Source organism: Polyodon spathula, chromosome 3 (genome assembly GCF_017654505.1).
Source record: "Polyodon spathula isolate WHYD16114869_AA chromosome 3, ASM1765450v1, whole genome shotgun sequence".
In the NCBI taxonomy this organism is placed as follows: Eukaryota; Metazoa; Chordata; class Actinopteri; order Acipenseriformes; family Polyodontidae; genus Polyodon; species Polyodon spathula.
This window is the reverse complement of record NC_054536.1, coordinates 3,719,482-3,737,215: the sequence shown is the minus strand read 5'-3', so window position 1 is coordinate 3,737,215 and position 17,734 is coordinate 3,719,482. Positions and strand designations below refer to the sequence as shown.

The 17,734-nt window shown below is 40.5% G+C and overlaps 1 protein-coding gene across 1 annotated transcript in view; it reads left to right on the top strand.

Moving 5' to 3' along the window:
• The window catches only part of LOC121310439 (receptor-type tyrosine-protein phosphatase N2-like), a 243,618-nt gene that overhangs the window by 84,471 nt on the left and 141,413 nt on the right, over window positions 1-17,734 (top strand). Inside the window, exon 10 of the mRNA XM_041243621.1 lies at window positions 10,243-10,329. Coding sequence (XP_041099555.1) covers window positions 10,243-10,329 — 87 coding nt within the window. The remainder of the gene's footprint in view (window positions 1-10,242; window positions 10,330-17,734) is intronic.

Genomic DNA, 17,734 nt, shown 5'->3' with positions numbered 1-17,734 from the left:
CTTTCTGGAAATCTAAATAAACCATGTCATATGCTTTGCAATTATCCATTATCGATGTTGCATCCTCAAAAAAATCAAGCAAGTTAGTTAGGCACGATCTACCTTTCCTAAAACCATGTTGACTGTCTCCCAGTACCCTGTTACCATATAGGTAATTTTCCATTTTGGATCTTATTATAGTTTCCATAAGTTTGCATATAATAGAAGTCAGGCTTACTGGTCTGTAGTTACCTGGTTCAGTTTTGTTTCCCTTTTTGTGGATCGGTATTACGTTTGCAATTTTCCAGTCTGTCGGTACCACCCCTGTGTCAAGAGACTGCTGCATGATCTTGGTTAGCGGTTTGTAAATTACTTCTTTCATTTCTTTGAGTACTACTGGGAGGATCTCATCCGGCCCAGGGGATTTGTTTATTTTAAGAGCTCCTAGTCCCTTTAACACTTCTGCCTCAGTTATGCTAAAGTTATTTAAAACTGGATAGGAACTGGATGACATGTGGGGCATGTTGTCAGTATCTTCCTTTGTAAAAACTTGTGAAAAGTAATCATTTAACATATTTGCTATTTTTTTTTCTTCCTCTACGATTTTGCCATTTGTATCTCTTAAACATTTAATCTCCTCTTTGAATGTTCTCTTGCTGTTGTAATATTGGAAAAACATTTTGGAATTGGTTTTAGCTCCCTTAGCAATGTTCATTTCTATTTCTCTCTTGGCCTTTCTAACTTCCTTTTTGACTTGCGTTTGCAGTTCTGTGTACTCTTTCTGCGTACTTTCTTTTCGGTCCTTTTTTAATGCTCTGTAAAGTGTCTTTTTTCGCTGAATATTTTTTTTTAATTGATCTATTAAACCATTTTGGCAATTTAGTTTTACATTTAGATTTGTCTACTTTAGGGATGTAATTGTTTTGCGCCTCTAGTACTACATTTTTGAAGAACAACCATCCTTCTTCTGTGGGTGTTTTCTCTATTTTACTCCAATCTACTTCTGTTAGTCTCTGTTTCATGCCTTCATAGTTTGCTTTTCTAAAATTGTAAACCTTAGCTTTAGTCTTTACTTTTGGGGATTTAAAAAACACTTCAAATGAGACCATGTTATGGTCTGAGTTTGCCAGTGGTTCTCTGACCTCTGTTTTAGTTATTCTATCTTCGTTATTTGAAAAGACTAAATCAAGGCATGCCTCCCCTCTAGTGGGTGCCTTCACAAATTGTGTTAGGAAGCAGTCATTTGTCATTTCCACCATTTCTATTTCATCCTTCGCGCTACCCACCGGGTTTTCCCATTTTATTTGGGGGAAGTTGAAATCCCCCATTAGTATGGCTTCTCCTTTGCTACACACATTTCTAATGTCATTGTATAACAGATTATTGTGCTCACCGTCTGAATCTGGCGGTCTATAGCATGCTCCTATTATTATGCCTTTTGAATTTTTGTCTGTTATTCTGACCCATATTGATTCGGTTTTATTTTCTTTGTCCAGGTTTAACACCTGGGCTTCAAGACTGTTTCTTATGTATAGCGCTACCCCTCCTCCTCTTCTGTCCTGCCTGTCTTTCCTATACAGTGTATACCCACAAATATTATATTCGTCCCCATCACTCTCAGATAACCACGTTTCTGTAACACCTATCACATCAAGTAGTTAACCAGTTAGTGCAGTAGCTTCACAGTTCTATGAAATGAAGTGATGAAGACGCCTTTCTGATACTTCTAGCATTTAGATAAACACATTTAATGGTTGTCACTTACCTGAGTTGTTGTTCTTGTTTTGATGCAGTCTCCCTTCTGTTTTTTTGTTGATTTCTCCCCCCTTCCTTTCTAGTTTAAATGCTTCCGAACCTGCTCGAGGATCTTTTCTCCGAGTAGACTGGTTCCCTTGTTATTTAAATGCAGTCCATCCCGTCTATACAGATAGTCCTCGTTGTAGAATGTGGTCCAATGATCAAGATAGGTGAAGCCTTCCCGTGTGCACCACGTCTTCAGCCATGCGTTTTGATTAATTATTTCCAGCTGTCCATATGGTCCTTTGCAAGGTGCGGGTAGTATACCAGAAAATACCACAGTTTTGGTTTTCTCTTTTAATTTCCTTCCTAGCTCTCTGAATTTATTTTGCAGGGATTTTGGTCTGTCTCTTCCAATGTTGTTTGTACCGATGTGGACGACTACTACCGGGTCGTCTCCTGTTCGTTCTAGGAGCCTGTCCACGTTTTCAGTGATGTGCTTGACCGAGGCTCCCGGAAGGCAGCACACTGTTGTAGTAAGGGGGTCCAAACTGCGAACTGAACTTGCTGTGTTTCTCAATATGGAGTCCCCAACAATCATGACCTCCCTTCTTTTTACTGTCTGGTCACCACTGTCAATAGGGTCCTGGATGTTGTTCCTTTCATTCTCTTGTTGTTGGTTCTGCTCATCACAATTCTGAAGTGACTCAAATCTGTTGGTTGTTTTGATTTCTGGTGGTTGTGTTTGACGAAGTTTCTTTTTTTCCCTGCTTCTGCCTACCTGAACCCAGCTGTTCTGACCTTCTATCTCCCTGGTGGCTTTCAGTCTGTTAGGGGTGATGCAGACTTCCATGAATTGTGGGTGTGCCAGTTCCTCAAGATCCTGTTGCTGTCTCACTTCTTCCAGCTCCATTTCTAGCATACTTACTAGTTTATGCAAATCCTGGATCGCGCGGCACTTTACGCACACTTGGTTTAGCTCCGCTGGGTTTTCTCGGATTTCCCACATCAAGCAGGTGTCACAGATTACAGGCTTGAAGACCATGTTGAGGTTTTTTTTTTTTAAGTTTAGTTTCTTCTGCAGCTGTCAACCTGCTTTCAAACTGCTTCGAAACTGCTCTGTACTTTTCCACGCCTGTACTTCTCCCACTCGCTGTCGCTTCCACTCGCTGTCGCTGGGAAGACTGCCTCGTTTAACTGCGTTGTTCTGCTGTGCTGTCGGCTCCTCCCCTCGCCCGTGTCTCAAAACGACGCTGAATTTGAATCAGCTGCTCCGAGTTTCAGCTTGTTTGTTATCAGAAAAACACACACAGCTGCTGCTGTGTTTCCCCAATGTCCTCTGTTTTCTGATTAAAGCAACTAAAGATGCAATTTCTCCTTTCTGCTTCGAAACTGCTCTGTACTTTTCCACGCCTGTACTTCTCCCACTCGCTGTCGCTTCCACTCGCTGTCGCTCGGAAGACTGCCTCGTTTAACTGCGTTGTTCTGTTGTGCTGTCGGCTCCTCCCCTCGCCCGTGTCTCAAAACGGCGCTGAATTTGAATCAGCTGCTCCGAGTTTCAGCTTGTTTGTTATCAGAAAAACACACACAGCTGCTGCTGTGTTTCCCCAATGTCCTCTGTTTTCTGATTAAAGCAATTAAAGATGCAATTTCTCCTTTCTGCTTCTAAACTGCTCTGTACTTTTCCACGCCTGTACTTCTCCCACTCGCTGTCGCTTCCACTCGCTGTCGCTGGGAAGACTGCCTCGTTTAACTGCGTTGTTCTGCTGTGCTGTCGGCTCCTCCCCTCGCCCGTGTCTCAAAACGACGCTGAATTTGAATCAGCTGCTCCGAGTTTCAGCTTGTTTGTTATCAGAAAAACACACACAGCTGCTGCTGTGTTTCCCCAATGTCCTCTGTTTTCTGATTAAAGCAATTCAAGATGCAATTTCTCCTTTCTGCTTCGAAACTGCTCTGTACTTTTCCACGCCTGTACTTCTCCCACTCGCTGTCGCTTCCACTCGCTGTCGCTCGGAAGACTGCCTCGTTTAACTGCGTTGTTCTGTTGTGCTGTCGGCTCCTCCCCTCGCCCGTGTCTCAAAACGACGCTGAATTTGAATCAGCTGCTCCGAGTTTCAGCTTGTTTGTTATCAGAAAAACACACGCGGCTGCTGCTGTGTTTCCCCAATGTCCTCTGTTTTCTGATTAAAGCAACTAAAGATGCAATTTCTCCTTTCTGCTTCGAAACTGCTCTGTACTTTTCCACGCCTGTACTTCTCCCACTCGCTGTCGCTTCCACTCGCTGTCGCTCGGAAGACTGCCTCGTTTAACTGCGTTGTTCTGTTGTGCTGTCGGCTCCTCCCCTCGCCCGTGTCTCAAAACGACGCTGAATTTGAATCAGCTGCTCCGAGTTTCAGCTTGTTTGTTATCAGAAAAACACACACAGCTGCTGCTGTGTTTCCCCAATGTCCTCTGTTTTCTGATTAAAGCAACTAAAGATGCAATTTCTCCTTTCTGCTTCGAAACTGCTCTGTACTTTTCCATGAGCTGCAATAAATATTTCTGCTCCTTGACTGTTCTGTAGTGAAAACAATACAAAATACAACTTTACTAGAAATAATTAAGAACTTTTATTTTCACGACAACTGTAGCAATTTATTTTCACGGGAATTATTACAAGTAAAAATATTTACGTACAGTATATGGAGAGCAGCATATCAACAGGAGCTCCACTTTTGTGTGTGTGTGTGTGTGTGTGTGTGTATGTGTGTGTGTGAATGTGTGTGTTTACTTTCCCTGGTTGTGTTGCTAGTGCTGTGTGTGCGTGCGTGCGTGCGTGTGTGGGTATGTGCGTGTATCATGTGCTACTGTAAACGAGTTAACTGCTGTGTAAACTTGACACAATGTATTTGCTTTGTTTCCATGATTGAAATAAGTCACTACTATTGGCAGTCCTGAAACAAGATATCGGTTTGGTTAACTGATAATGTACAAGCTTAACTAGTTTGAAACAATATAACGAATTGAAGTACTTGACTGAATGGCCTGAGAAACGCTGTCAGTGCTAGTTTCGTGGAGGTTGGGCTCCGGGAAATAACCATTATTTATAAATAACCTAGACAACCCTCAGTCATTTTACAAAAGTTTTTTGGAAATTATATTTTATTTATTTATTTATTTATTCATTTATTATTGCATTATTAATTATGCTGTTCTTCCATTGAAGCATCAGCAGAGAACAACAATGCCGTTGAAGTCTAGCATCACAACAGAAAGCTGTAATTAAAAGTCTGGACACAGAAAGATAATGCCACACTAAGAGAATGACTTAATGGTATTGAAGAGCTCACACAGAATGGCAGGCAGGCTGTCACCAGACAGAACGAGAGGTCACCTTTCCTGTGCTCCTCTTGACCTCTGGGAGTTGATAATGAAGCAATCGTTAGGACTGAGCTGCAGAAAGAAAGAGCTGAGGTTCAGAAAAGGCAATTTACGTGGCAAGTCTCTCAAGCCTCACTTCCACTGTTTAATAGAAGACACTTCAGCAAAAAAAAACCTCCCTCCTAAATAAAAATGACAGGTAAAAGTTATTTGTTTCTTCTTTCTTGGGAAATTTTACCAAACTACAAGTAGAACTGCATTTGTTTGATAATAATAAAGAAACACACACACACACAAAGCTAACCAAAGGGCTTTAGTTAACATCAACTTCTCCTGCATGATACATTGTAAACAATTTCAGAGCAGCGAAGTGGTTGGCAGTTGGATACTTGATTAACATGCAAACATCCTTGGAAACTGGAGTTTAGGAGCATATTTTAGAATGTATAGCTGTGCTGTATCTTGTGCTATTAGTATTATTCTCTTTTTTGCTTTATTTTTTTTATAAAAGTATAACTGTAACTTCTTTTTTTCTTTTTTAAGCTTTTCAAATTCAATTAAACCTCTTTTCAATAAGGTCTTAATGTAAACTTTTTTCTGCAATGGTTCAAGCCATGATACGTTTCCATAGAAACCCGTTTGTTTAACAGATATTGTCAGTTTTACCAACTCTGTTAGACGTTAAAAGTGCTGTTTTGTAATTTTGTCATCAGAGGTTTTAGAAAAGGTTTTAACCTTCTTAACTGTTAAACACTCTGTATTGAACAATAAAGCTGCCAAGCTTTATATAATTAAATGCTCCAAAATATCTCCAGAGGCACGAATTTAGAAAATTCACAACTATCATAAATGCACATTTTATGTAACAAGGTGGCAAAGTAAAATCCCATTAGAAATATGTAAAGTGAAAGTCATTACAACAGTTCAACAGTTTCTATAGAGTTTAATTTAAGTTATTCATCAGTTTTGTCAGAAAATCATCTTGAAATCAGTAGCAGAGGTGACTATGCTGTGTTCTTTGAAAGTAAATACATGGGACTTTCATAACATAATAATTATTATTATTATTATTATTATTATTATTATTATTATTATTATTATTATTATTATTATTAACACAACTGTTAGTGTAGTGTAACACACAATAACGTGTCATATTCAGTGGGCTATATTGCACACATGTATCTGGTAGCAGTGTGTCGAGGCAATGATCCCGTCAGTCCCATTACTCCTTAAAAGATGCTGTAGATATCTCTCTTACCGCTTGGCAGAATAGGGGCTGGATTGCTGGTTTATTTAAAAAGTGCATCAAATATTCTCTTTTTCTCACATTATATGTTCTTTAAGGGAACCCCAGAATACGAACAAGTTAAATCGCTGTTATGCTCCTTCAAAGCCAATCAGGTAAATGTAAAGAATAAATAAATACTTCCAAAGCCCGGAGCTAACCTGTCTATAAATAAAACTGAATACCAGCATCTGAAGACCAGCATTTTTGGCATAATCCAGTTAACCTTTTATTAATATTTGCGAGTGTTTAGTGGTTGGATCTTCATAGGAATAGTGATCCCTGTACAGTGGCGTGTTACTTTCTGCAAACTGAAATTCTTTTGGTTAAGTGTTTTATGTTGCTTGTTTGTGTATTTAGAGTGAAAGCACACAGGGCCTCCCCACAGTGTTTTCAGTTGATAGTGCAGTCATGTCATTGGCAGCTTGACATGATCCAGTCATTTCCAGTGATCTTCATAGTCTGGAATAAGAAACTGTTTTTTTAGGGGTGTCTACAGTGAATTACCAGGTTTAGATTTCATGCCTCCTGAAAAACAAGGCAAGAGATCTGGGGGGAAAGAGTTCGGCTCTAATTTTGAAAATATAAAATTACAGTAATCCCATGAATGTGAAATATCAATAGGCACTTTGAGGGCTGTGGCAATGTTGCCCCGCCCCTGTGTGTATTTCTGTGTTGTATGTTGTGTTTTAATGTTGGTGTATAGTCATTGGTACACGGGACATAATATGATGATTGCACATCACTTCACGTGCAGGTAAAATGTAATAATATTGAGCACGGGGAATTGCACTTATTAATTCACGTGCAGTTGTACCAAGACTCCAATTGAATGATTGATTAGCAATCGAGTCTCGGTACAGCTGCATAAAAGCAGCATGTTTTCACTCAGTTGGGGTTGTGTGTTCAGTGAGTAGAGAACGAGATTGGAGACGGAGGTAATAATAGTGATAGTAAATAAGTGATAGTCCGTTTTGTTTGTCTCATTTTGGCTAAAGTGCTGTGTCCTGTGCTTTGTTTGTCTTACAATCTTTTATTTTCAGTCTGTTCATTTATTAAATGCTGAGCGAAAACAATCGCTCAGCTTCACCCAACTCCACCTCTCTGTTGTTTATTTGTTGGTTCCTGGTTCTGGTCTGACGTCAAACCACTGCAGCCGTCTTTGTGACAAGGGCATTTTAAGTGCTTCTCATGACTGAGTTGTCATTCTTGGACGTAAAGTACCACAAGGCCTGAAAACAGAGATATTGTTATTATTAATGTTAATTTATTTTTAAATCCAGCTGTAATTTTAAAATGGGTAAATGTTTGTTAGATTTCAAGAAGGGTTCTTACACAAGGAAATGATCCCAGTGAACACACATTCACACCACATTGTAATTTACACAACAACAAGCAAGAAGACAACCATTATGTAAACACTTTTATTTTTATTATTTATTTTAAAAAATGTGTTTCTTACCTTGCAGTACCACAGTGCAGTACCGGTGTCATCGATTGTGTTCAAAGTTACTGGTAAAAGGCTTTCTGAGTTTAAACTTTATTCATGCAGCTGTTAACCAGGTATTTGAATCAATACCTAAAATGGCATTTCTATCATAACACATTAGTGTTGGTTTTGGTTGCCTGTGGTTTCATTTACTGACTCCCTCTTGTGGCCTCAGCTAATAAAGCAGTTTAGCATATCATGAAATGTATAGTTTTAGATACAGTAGCACTATGTAATTTTCAGGGAAATATTTTCATTGGATAGTTTACAACACAACCAAATACAATGTCATGGTAAAGCATGTCAAACTCAGTACAAACTATCCAGAATTGAGAGTGCAGAGATCAGAGAAACGATGTACAGTGTCTTCATTGCATATATAGAGGAGGGGTTGTTTGTTCAGGTATGGGTGACCCAACCATAATTTACTAGGCATTAACCCATTAAGTACCAAATTAATTTATTTGAAAAAATCAGCACCCAAGCTGTATTTATGTAATTTGATGCATTACATTTGGACTTAACAAAATTAGAATAAGTTACAGTATCATAACAATATAGTTAAATGAAAATTCAAGTCAGTTAAAAATGCTCCAAAAAAAGACAAAGTAGCCATGGCACATAATGGGTTAATGTATTCATGCCTGAACCCTGGAATGTTCATTAACACATGTTTGAGAACTATGAGCTGTTTTCCAAAACTGTCAATAACAGATATTTAATATGTTATTATACATGTGTTACTGTAGAAGCAGTGTGTGTGCAAGCTGTCAAACAAACCGCAAGCTTTATCATCTTCTTCTTCTTCTTCTTTTTCACAGCCTTAGTCCCAGACTGTCCTGGGGTCAGCTGCTTTGGTTGCTCTTCTCCACTTGTCTCTGTCGAGCACATCTTCCTCACTCACTTCACATACCTCCATATCTTTTCTCACGCAATCTATCCATCTCTTTCTAGGCCTGCCTCTTCCCCTGTTACCTTCCACCTCAAATTCCGTTACCCTCTTTGTTACTTCCTGAACGTCCCTCCTCTTGATATGTCCATACCACCGTAACCTCGCATCTTCTCAACCACATCCACCACCTTACATCGTCTACGGATTTCTTCATTTCTGATCTTATCCTTCATTGAAATCTGCAGAATCCATCTCAACATCCTCATTTCAGTTCTTCTCATCAGGTTCTCTTCCCTCTTTCCAACTGCCCAGCATTCAGCTCCATATAGTAGTACAGGTCTAATCACAGTCTTGTACATTTTGCACTTTAACTTTCTAGGAATTTTCCTGTCACAGATTATTCCAGTTATTTCTCTCCACTTGTTCCATACAGCTTTCACTCTTTGTTTTACTGCCTCCAGTGTTTCTCCTCCCTTTACCAGTTCTGATCCAAGGTATTTAAAGCCATCAACCTGTTTCAGTTTTCCTCCATTTGTCTCCTCAACATTGATCATAGTATCTCCTCTTCTCTCCATTACCATTATTTCAGATTTTTCTGCATTCAAACCGCAAGCTTTATATTAGGAAAATATTTGTGTGTTTGATTATTTTCTTGCGGAATTAGGCAGTATATCTTTCCTGTTATCCACAGTGAACACTACAGATAATTTTATAGAAATGAAAAACAATAACACTACAAGTGAATAATTTTATTCCCAAAATAGTTTCAGATTCCCCAAGTGTCAGATGCAGAGACATTAAAAGTTCTTGCACATTGCGCAGTAATACGAAAACTACAAAACACCATCAAGCAGTGAGATACACCATCTTTATATGCAGTAATAGTCAGCAATGCCTGGATAATGCTATATAGCTGTTTTTTAAGACTTGATACAACAAAAGCTTTTTTTTGGTTTTTTTTGGGTTTTTTTTTAGCTTACTGAGCACACATTGCCGTATTTATTAAACGTAGCTTGCCTTTCCACCAGTGATATTGTTTTTTTTAATGAATTTTAAACAGGTCAGTTTACAGCAGAGCTCAACTGCATTTGAAAGTGGAAAAAGCTGGGATCTCATTTAAAAAAAAAAAAAAGTAATGTCTTTTTTGGAGAAGGCCTTTGTGCTATTTATACAGCCTGCTGCAATTTAGCACTCTAGGTTCCCTGTGCATTTTTACTTGGAGAGTGGGCTGAGGTGAACCGTGGCTTCATCACGGAACCATTACACTTGGTAACAATTCCATTTGCACCTTATTGTTTGTCTTATTACTTGGAAAATGCAGGTGATTCATCATGCCTGAAGAAGCACCTGATCCCAATTCCCTCGCCCCTCAGCTCAGTATGTGACAGGAATATAATGTGTCGTTGCTTGCAGGCTACACAAGCCGAGGTAACAACTAGCCCGGCGAGTGTGGCTGGGCTTCATTTAACGCTTCATTCTTGCTCTTCCTCTCCACAGATCTCTTGACTCAGACACGGGCCTGCACTTGATGGAGATTTTGGCGAATCACCTGAAGTTGCAGATGAAGGATTTCTTTGATGTTGAGTACGTAACCCCTTTTGCATTTTGCCTTGCATCTTCTCAAGGTGTTCAGCAATGTGGTCTTCTTTGCAATATGCAAAACAATATGTATTTTAATACAGATTGAAGTCGTTTCCCCCATACTGTACCTTGGTGTTTGCATAGCGCCACTAGTTTTATTTTATTCTTTTTTTTTTCTTTGCCCATGGAAAGTGCTTTGAACTGTTGTGTTATGTTAAGCCTTACGGAGACTGCCAGAACTTCTAGTTTCTGATAAGTGATAATCAGATAAGTGATGCAAACGCCATCACCATGGCTACCAGTGGCTCCCCTTGACTGCTCAGTGATGACAATAAGAAAATCTGTTATGCCTTTAACGGATCTAACGAGCACAACACGGACTGGACTGCAAATTAGACTGCATAAATACAATGTTATGATGACACTAATTAAACAGGTGTTTAAGGATTACTCCCAGTAACCCTTTCAACGTGATGCTCAAAACTGTTCAGAACCTTTGCAAATATCGTCAAAGGGTAAGGGAAAGGTTCTGCAAATGATAAATAAATATGATGTCAGAGAAGGATCACATTGGATCACAATGTCTTCATTTCAGAAATTCATACGCTGGGATATTACAGGATATAACAGGAGCGCCCCCAGAAATCTTTCACATGGTTCACACAACTGAACCACACCGGCATCCAATCTCATGCTGCTGACAACTCTGCATCTTCATGCTGTAGTGTTTCAGCCACTCAGAGTGCTGCACTTTGTCTTTCCTGAGTTTGACAGCAGCTTTACATTAGAAAACTGCAATCAAACTGCATCACCGTTTCCCTTTCCAAAATGAATAAACATGGTTTCAATTTAAAATAATATTTTGTTATTTCCACATTGTACTGATTATTGTGGCAATTGCTGGTCATAGTAACTAGCTTGATCAAAAACTAAATTGAAATACGTACACGAAAATATAATATTTTTAGTGGATGAGGAATGGGGAGCATAAATCAGTTTATGAATATTCAAAAGAAAACGAATGCTTCAGAGCAGAAGTGGGTGAGATGAGGCAGAGGATGCATAGCGCTGCCAATACTGCTGCATTGAGGTACATGTTCACACTGACAATAAAAGAACATACTGAAAAATATTCGGCATTGTGGCAGTGCGATTGCCCTGAACAGTGGTAAATTAGTGTTTGTGTGGTTTATATGTGGGAATGGGTTTATTTTGTGTCCTTTTGGGACTTGATTTGTTTGATTGAACTATTGTTTACAGACGGAAGCTCGATTGAGACTTGCTGCCTGCTATGCTTGGTTGAGGGAAGGGCAGCAAGTGATTGGCTGTACTGGTCCTCAATCAGCACGTGGGCGGGTCTCGACCGAGTGTCCGTCAGTTTAAAAACATCCGCGGGAGATTGCTCGGGGCTGCTGCAAGGCCTGCCGTTTTCACGGCACCTTTGATTTATAGTTTGGGGTATATTGGGGTAACGTCACATGACCACCTTTATTTTACTTTCGTTTTCTGTTTGTTTGTTAATAAAACCTGCGCGCCTGTGCCGGCGTTTTCAACATCAACACCACGTCTGTCTCTCTGTATGCTTGAACAGCAGCTACCCACACGTGTGACTCGACGAAGACCCTGTCACAGGCATATTAAACTAAAACAAGAAAGTGAACTGAGAGACAAGTAAAGTAATCAATTTATGTGGCTTTTACACATGCTTTAATAAAAGAAAGCACAGAATGCCTGTGTTAATGAGGTTGTCAGAGCACTGTGCTTTGCTGGACATTGTTACCAATGTTTCAATTAAAAAACTTTATTTTTTTTTATTTATTTTTTTTTTTACAGAAGTGTGGTCACGTGTAATTTGTTTTCATTATAATAATAAAGACATGTTTACTTGATTTTTTTTTTAAAGATAAAAAACGAAAACGTGGACACTGTGTATACTGTACAGCCATACTGCACAGATTTATTGTGTCAAACCTGGGGTAATTGCTAGCCACATGCAGGACCGTCTTCACTTGTCTTTTTCAGGACAGTGATTTATACATTTAACATAATATGAGCTCTATAAATGTCAGGTTTAGGGAGGGACTGCTGTAAAAACCAAGAAATTGTTCTTAGAAACAGGGCAGTTGTGACCACCAGGAGGATCCAAGCACTAAGTATAAATAACCTCATTAGAGTGGAGTTTGACCAACTTGAACACACCGTTTTGCACATTATTATTATTATTATTATTATTATTATTATTATTATTATTATTATTTAGTAGACACTTTTATCCAAAGTGATTTACAGAGACTAGGGTTGGACAATAGGACCTTGGTTTTACGTCTCCTCCAAAGGACAGAGCACAAGGAGGTTAAGTGACTTGCTCAGGATCACACAGTGAGACAGTGGCTGAGATGGGATTGTACTGCTGAAACCTCCTGGTATCACTCCCCTTTCTTTAACCACTGGACCTCCAAGCCTTCACATTCATTATGATTGTGGCTCAAGATGTGTACTGAGAGAACCCACATGAATAAGTATAATATCTGCCGTTCCAGTCCATGCTGGTGACATGCAGTATCTGATATACTATTGACAAACAGTGTCTCCACCTGATAATGGCTAAAATCCTTCACTCATGACACTGAACTTCCCTTGCACCGTCTTCCTTAAGACTTCGTAATCACCCTGTAGGATTCTGGGGAGAATTCAGACTGTGTGGGAGAGAGAGAAGATGTTGAAAGCATTAGCTTAAAAGGATATTGGGTTTTCAGCACATCCTCAGTAGAAAGAAAGGTAATTATTTTCTGACATCCAGCTGGCATGAACACAAGCAAGAAAGATCCATAAAAAAGAAATAATAAAATGTTCTTTTAAATACTATAGAAGCTGCACCATGTTTTAAAAGAGGGTGTGGCAGTGTGGCCGGACCAGAGCCCTGGTGAGGCACGGGGTTGGATATGGGGATACGAGGGAATGTGGTTGAAGCTGCCAATTGAATAAATGCTTAAACAATTAATGAAGGCTCCAGTCACAGGTGGTGAAATGGTTAGTGATGGTGAGAATTAAGGTATGTGTTTTGTGTTCTGTGCTGTGCTGTGCTGTGCTGTAATGTAGTTACATCCGTGTTTGTTTACGTTTGTGAGTGATCATCTTTTGAATAACCTTTTGTTTTGGCCCTTGTGCCTTTTGTTTTGTTTAGTGTCTGTCTGTGTTATTTTTGTTTGTCTATATTAAAAGTGCACACCAGTGCTTACAAACCTGCATTCTCTGCCTGCTGAGTCTCTTCCTCGGTACTAACAGCCTGACCAGTGATGTCATCCTCACCACAGAGGACTTTATAAAAGCAGGCCTATATTTCTTTTATGTGCAGTATAGGGGCATTTAAAAACATTTTAATGTGGCATCAGTCTTGTGAGTTCAAAAGACATTTTATGTTTTATGACATTGATTAGGTCAGTCTTCCTTTAAAAATAGTATTTAAGAAAACCAGATATTTTTGAAAGAGCTACATTTGGCTTGTGGATGTTTCTTCACATTTCTGAGAATGGCAAGTAAAGGGTATTTGATCCTTTCACACCTCTGTGATGATTATTAACACCTCTTTGTGACAGTATCCCACCAGATGGTGGTTTATGCACATTCAAGACCTAAAACCATGGCCTAGAAATGTTAATACGTGGGTATATATATAAGTATAGAGATATATATAGATCGTAAAATAAACGAAGAGAGAGAGAGAGAGAGAGAGAGAGAGAGAGAGAGAGAGAGTTTCCAGAGAGAGAGACTTTGACTTTTAATATCCTTTATTTAAATATTCCAAATAAAATCCATTAAAATTCAAATAAAGGTAAAACACAACAAAATTTAAGATTCCTACTGCCTGAACAAAATTTAAAAAATCCTAAAATACATCGTGTTCTCCTTAAAAACAGATTTTAAACAAAATAAAAGGATCATTAAAAAATCAATATTAAACAGTGTTTTTTTTTTTGTTGAAAACAGATAAAAGCCAAAATAAAACACTGTAAAACAAAAATTAAATAAAATTAGAACAAAAACTGGAGCTCCCCCTCCTCACTCACAGCACACAAGGCGTCTCCCACACACCACCTCTCCTGAAAGTCCTCCAGGTTACTGACCAGTTTAAAATACTCAAACTCTACTCTGATCTGGCTGACCACGAGCACCCTGAACTGAACCACTAAACTGGTCAGTCCAGAACCAGAGAGTTGATTTTTCCTTGTCTAAAATAGCCAATTTTGCCTGTCCAATTAAAAAATTAATAAGAACACACCTGTTTTTCATTTTAAAACTGTATAGAACCCCAAAAATAAAAAGCTCCTTACTAAAAACGACCCCTAAATTATTCAGGATTCCCTGCAGTAAATTAAAAAGTGGCCGCAGCCTCTCACACTCACTGTAGGCATGAAAGAGAGTTTCCTCTGCTGAGCAAAAAGCGCACTGCTCACTGATGCTGGGGTCCACTCTATGGAGAAACCTGCCTGTGGACACAATGCAGTGTAGAATCTTCCACTGCAGGTCCCCCACTCTCTTGGCGAGAGGCGGCTTGTACAGCACCCTCCACACCGGCCTGTGCCCCTCCTCTACAGCCAAGTAAGCTCGCCACTTAGAGTCTACCAGACCCCTTAGCCTACTATACTCTGTGGCTTTAACACACAATTTGTATATATGTTTTCCATTCATTGTGTGAAAGATAATTTCCTCCACATTCTGCAATTTAAGCAAAGTCCCTCCATTCTCTCCACCGCCCTCACCTTCCTCACCTACTGCTGGTGACACGATCATCCCTGGAAATAAGGAAAGCTGTCTCTGCTCTGTGCCTCTGGACAACTCCTCCCTCAGGACTGCCTTGAGCCGCGGGGAGAGGCAGCCCCTCAACTCACCCATCAGTCTTTCTGCAAGCCTCTCTGAGTGCCAGCCTAGCTGTGCAGTTAGCTGGGAGGCAGTTAGCCAGCAGGAGAGCTCAAGGTTTAACAGGTGGACCATCCTGGTTACACCTGCTTTTAAAAAACTGGCACAGAGCGTCATCGACTGGAGGAACTTAACTGGAAAGAGTGGATTAAAAAATAGGGGCTCCTCAAACAGGTCCTGCCCTGTCAAGGACTCCACATCCCTTTCCACCCTCACCAGCTGCCAGGCTTTTAAAATACTTTGATAAAAAGGAGGAAGTCCTGCTTTACTAAAACTGGTGTTCTCAATTAAAAACAGGTGTTTTCCTAACCCCAGCCCCCCAAATCTATTGAGAAGGAAACAGGCCAGCCTCTTCCAATGAGCCTCCTCCTCAGTGTACAGGAGTCTCTGAACCGCCTGCAGTCTGAAGGCTGCCACCCTGCTGGCAATGCTGACTAGCCCCTGCCCCCCCTCATCACTAGGGAGGTAGAGGACTGCCGGCCTCAAACTGTGTCTCCCGCTCCAAAAGAACTCCAGCAACACTCTCTGGATCTCCTTCACCAGGCCCTGGGGTGGGTCCAGGCATACCAGCTTGTGCCACAAGCTAGAGGCCACCAGATTATTAATAACAAGCACCCGGCCCTTGAAGGACAGTTGAGCCAGCAGTCCCTTCCACCTCTGCAGCCGCCCCCTCACCCTATCCAACAAACCCTCCCAGTTCTTTTTCATGTAGTTTTCTGTTCCGAGGTGCACCCCCAACACTTTAATACCTGTTCTGTTCCATTTCAGCCCCTCAGGCAGGAAAGGAGGGGTGCCCTCATCCCAGCTGCCTGACAGGAAGGTGTCACATTTTGCCCAGTTTACTCTGGCAGAAGATGCTCTCTGGAACTCATTTAGAGTCTGCTGCAGTGCTTGGACATCTGCATCCCCACTCACAAACACAGTCACATCGTCTGCGTAGGCAGACACCTTCACTGTGGCAGAGGAGGGTGTGGAGGGCGAGGAGGGCACTGTCCATCCAGCTAGCCTGACCCTCAGCAGGTGCAGCAGGGGCTCTATAACCAGTGAATACAGCATACCAGACAGGGCACAGCCCTGCCTTATACCCCTGCACACTGGGAAGGGCTGACTCAGCCCATTGTTGATCTTTAAAATACTAAAAATGTTGGAATATAAAAGCCGAATATAAGAAATAAAACCAGGACCGAACCCGAAGGCTTCCAGTGTATGAAAGAGGTAGGTGTGGTCGACTCTGTCGAAAGCCTTCTCTTGATCCAGGGAGACCATTCCTACATTAAAATCACAAATATCACTTACAGTTAAAAAATCTCGAATAAAAAACAAGTTATCAAAAATAGAGCGACCCGGTATACAATATGTTTGATCCATATGTATTACAGTTCCAATAACACTTTTTAATCTATTAGCGATTGTTTTGGATAAAATCTTTAAATCAGAACATAAAATTGACACAGGTCTCCAATTTTTAAGCTGGCATAGGTCTCCCTTCTTGGGCAGCAGTGTAACCACTGCCCTACGGCAGCTAAGAGGCAGTTCCTTGTGGCTGAGGCTCTCTCTCAGAACCTGGAGCAAATCCTCCCCCATTATATCCCAGAAATTATTATAAAATTCTGCTGGCAGTCCATCGATCCCGGGAACCTTTCCGCTGGAGAGCTGCTTGACAGCGGCGGTCATCTCCTGGTGGGTCAGCGGTGCGTCCAGCTGAATCTGCTCCTTCTCACTGAGGCTGGGTAACCCCTGGAGCAGCCGCTCAGTGTCCTCTATGTTGCACAGTTCTTTATTATAAAGTTCCTTGTAAAAACGCACCGCCTCTCTGCTGATTTCCTCCCGGGTGTGCAGTTCTTTCCCACCAGGAGTCCTGATACAACACAGCTGTCTACTGTCCGCTCTCTTCCTCTCCAGGTTGAAGAAGAAACTAGTGGGGGCATCCATGTCTCTCAACTCCATGAATCTGGAACGCACAATCGCCCCCTTCACTCTTTCCTTCAGCAAGCTCCCCAGCGCGATTTTCTGCTCCTTTAGGTTCTCCAGGGTCTGTTCTTTAAATTCTGAATTTAAACTTTCCTCTAGGAGGAGGATTTTGGACTCCAGTTCTCTCACGGCTGTGTTCAGTGACCTGGTTGCATTTATAGTATATTGTTGACAAAAACATTTAATTTGTATTTTGCCAATGTCCCACCACTGTCTTAAATCTTTATATTGTGCTTTTTCTTTTTTCCAAATTATCCAAAAAAGTTTGAATTGTTGCTTAAATTTTACATCTTGTAATAATTTTACATTGAAATGCCAGTAAGATGCTCTGTGGGGTTCTGATTGAATTATTACTGTAATTAATAGACAGTGGTGGTCAGAGAGACTACTGGGGATGATTCTTGCTTTGATAAATTTATTTAAATCGTTTTTTGAAGTATAAAACCGGTCTAGTCTTGCTCTATATACACAGTCTGTGTGATACTGAGACCAGGTGTATTGTCTTGAACTGGGGTGCAGG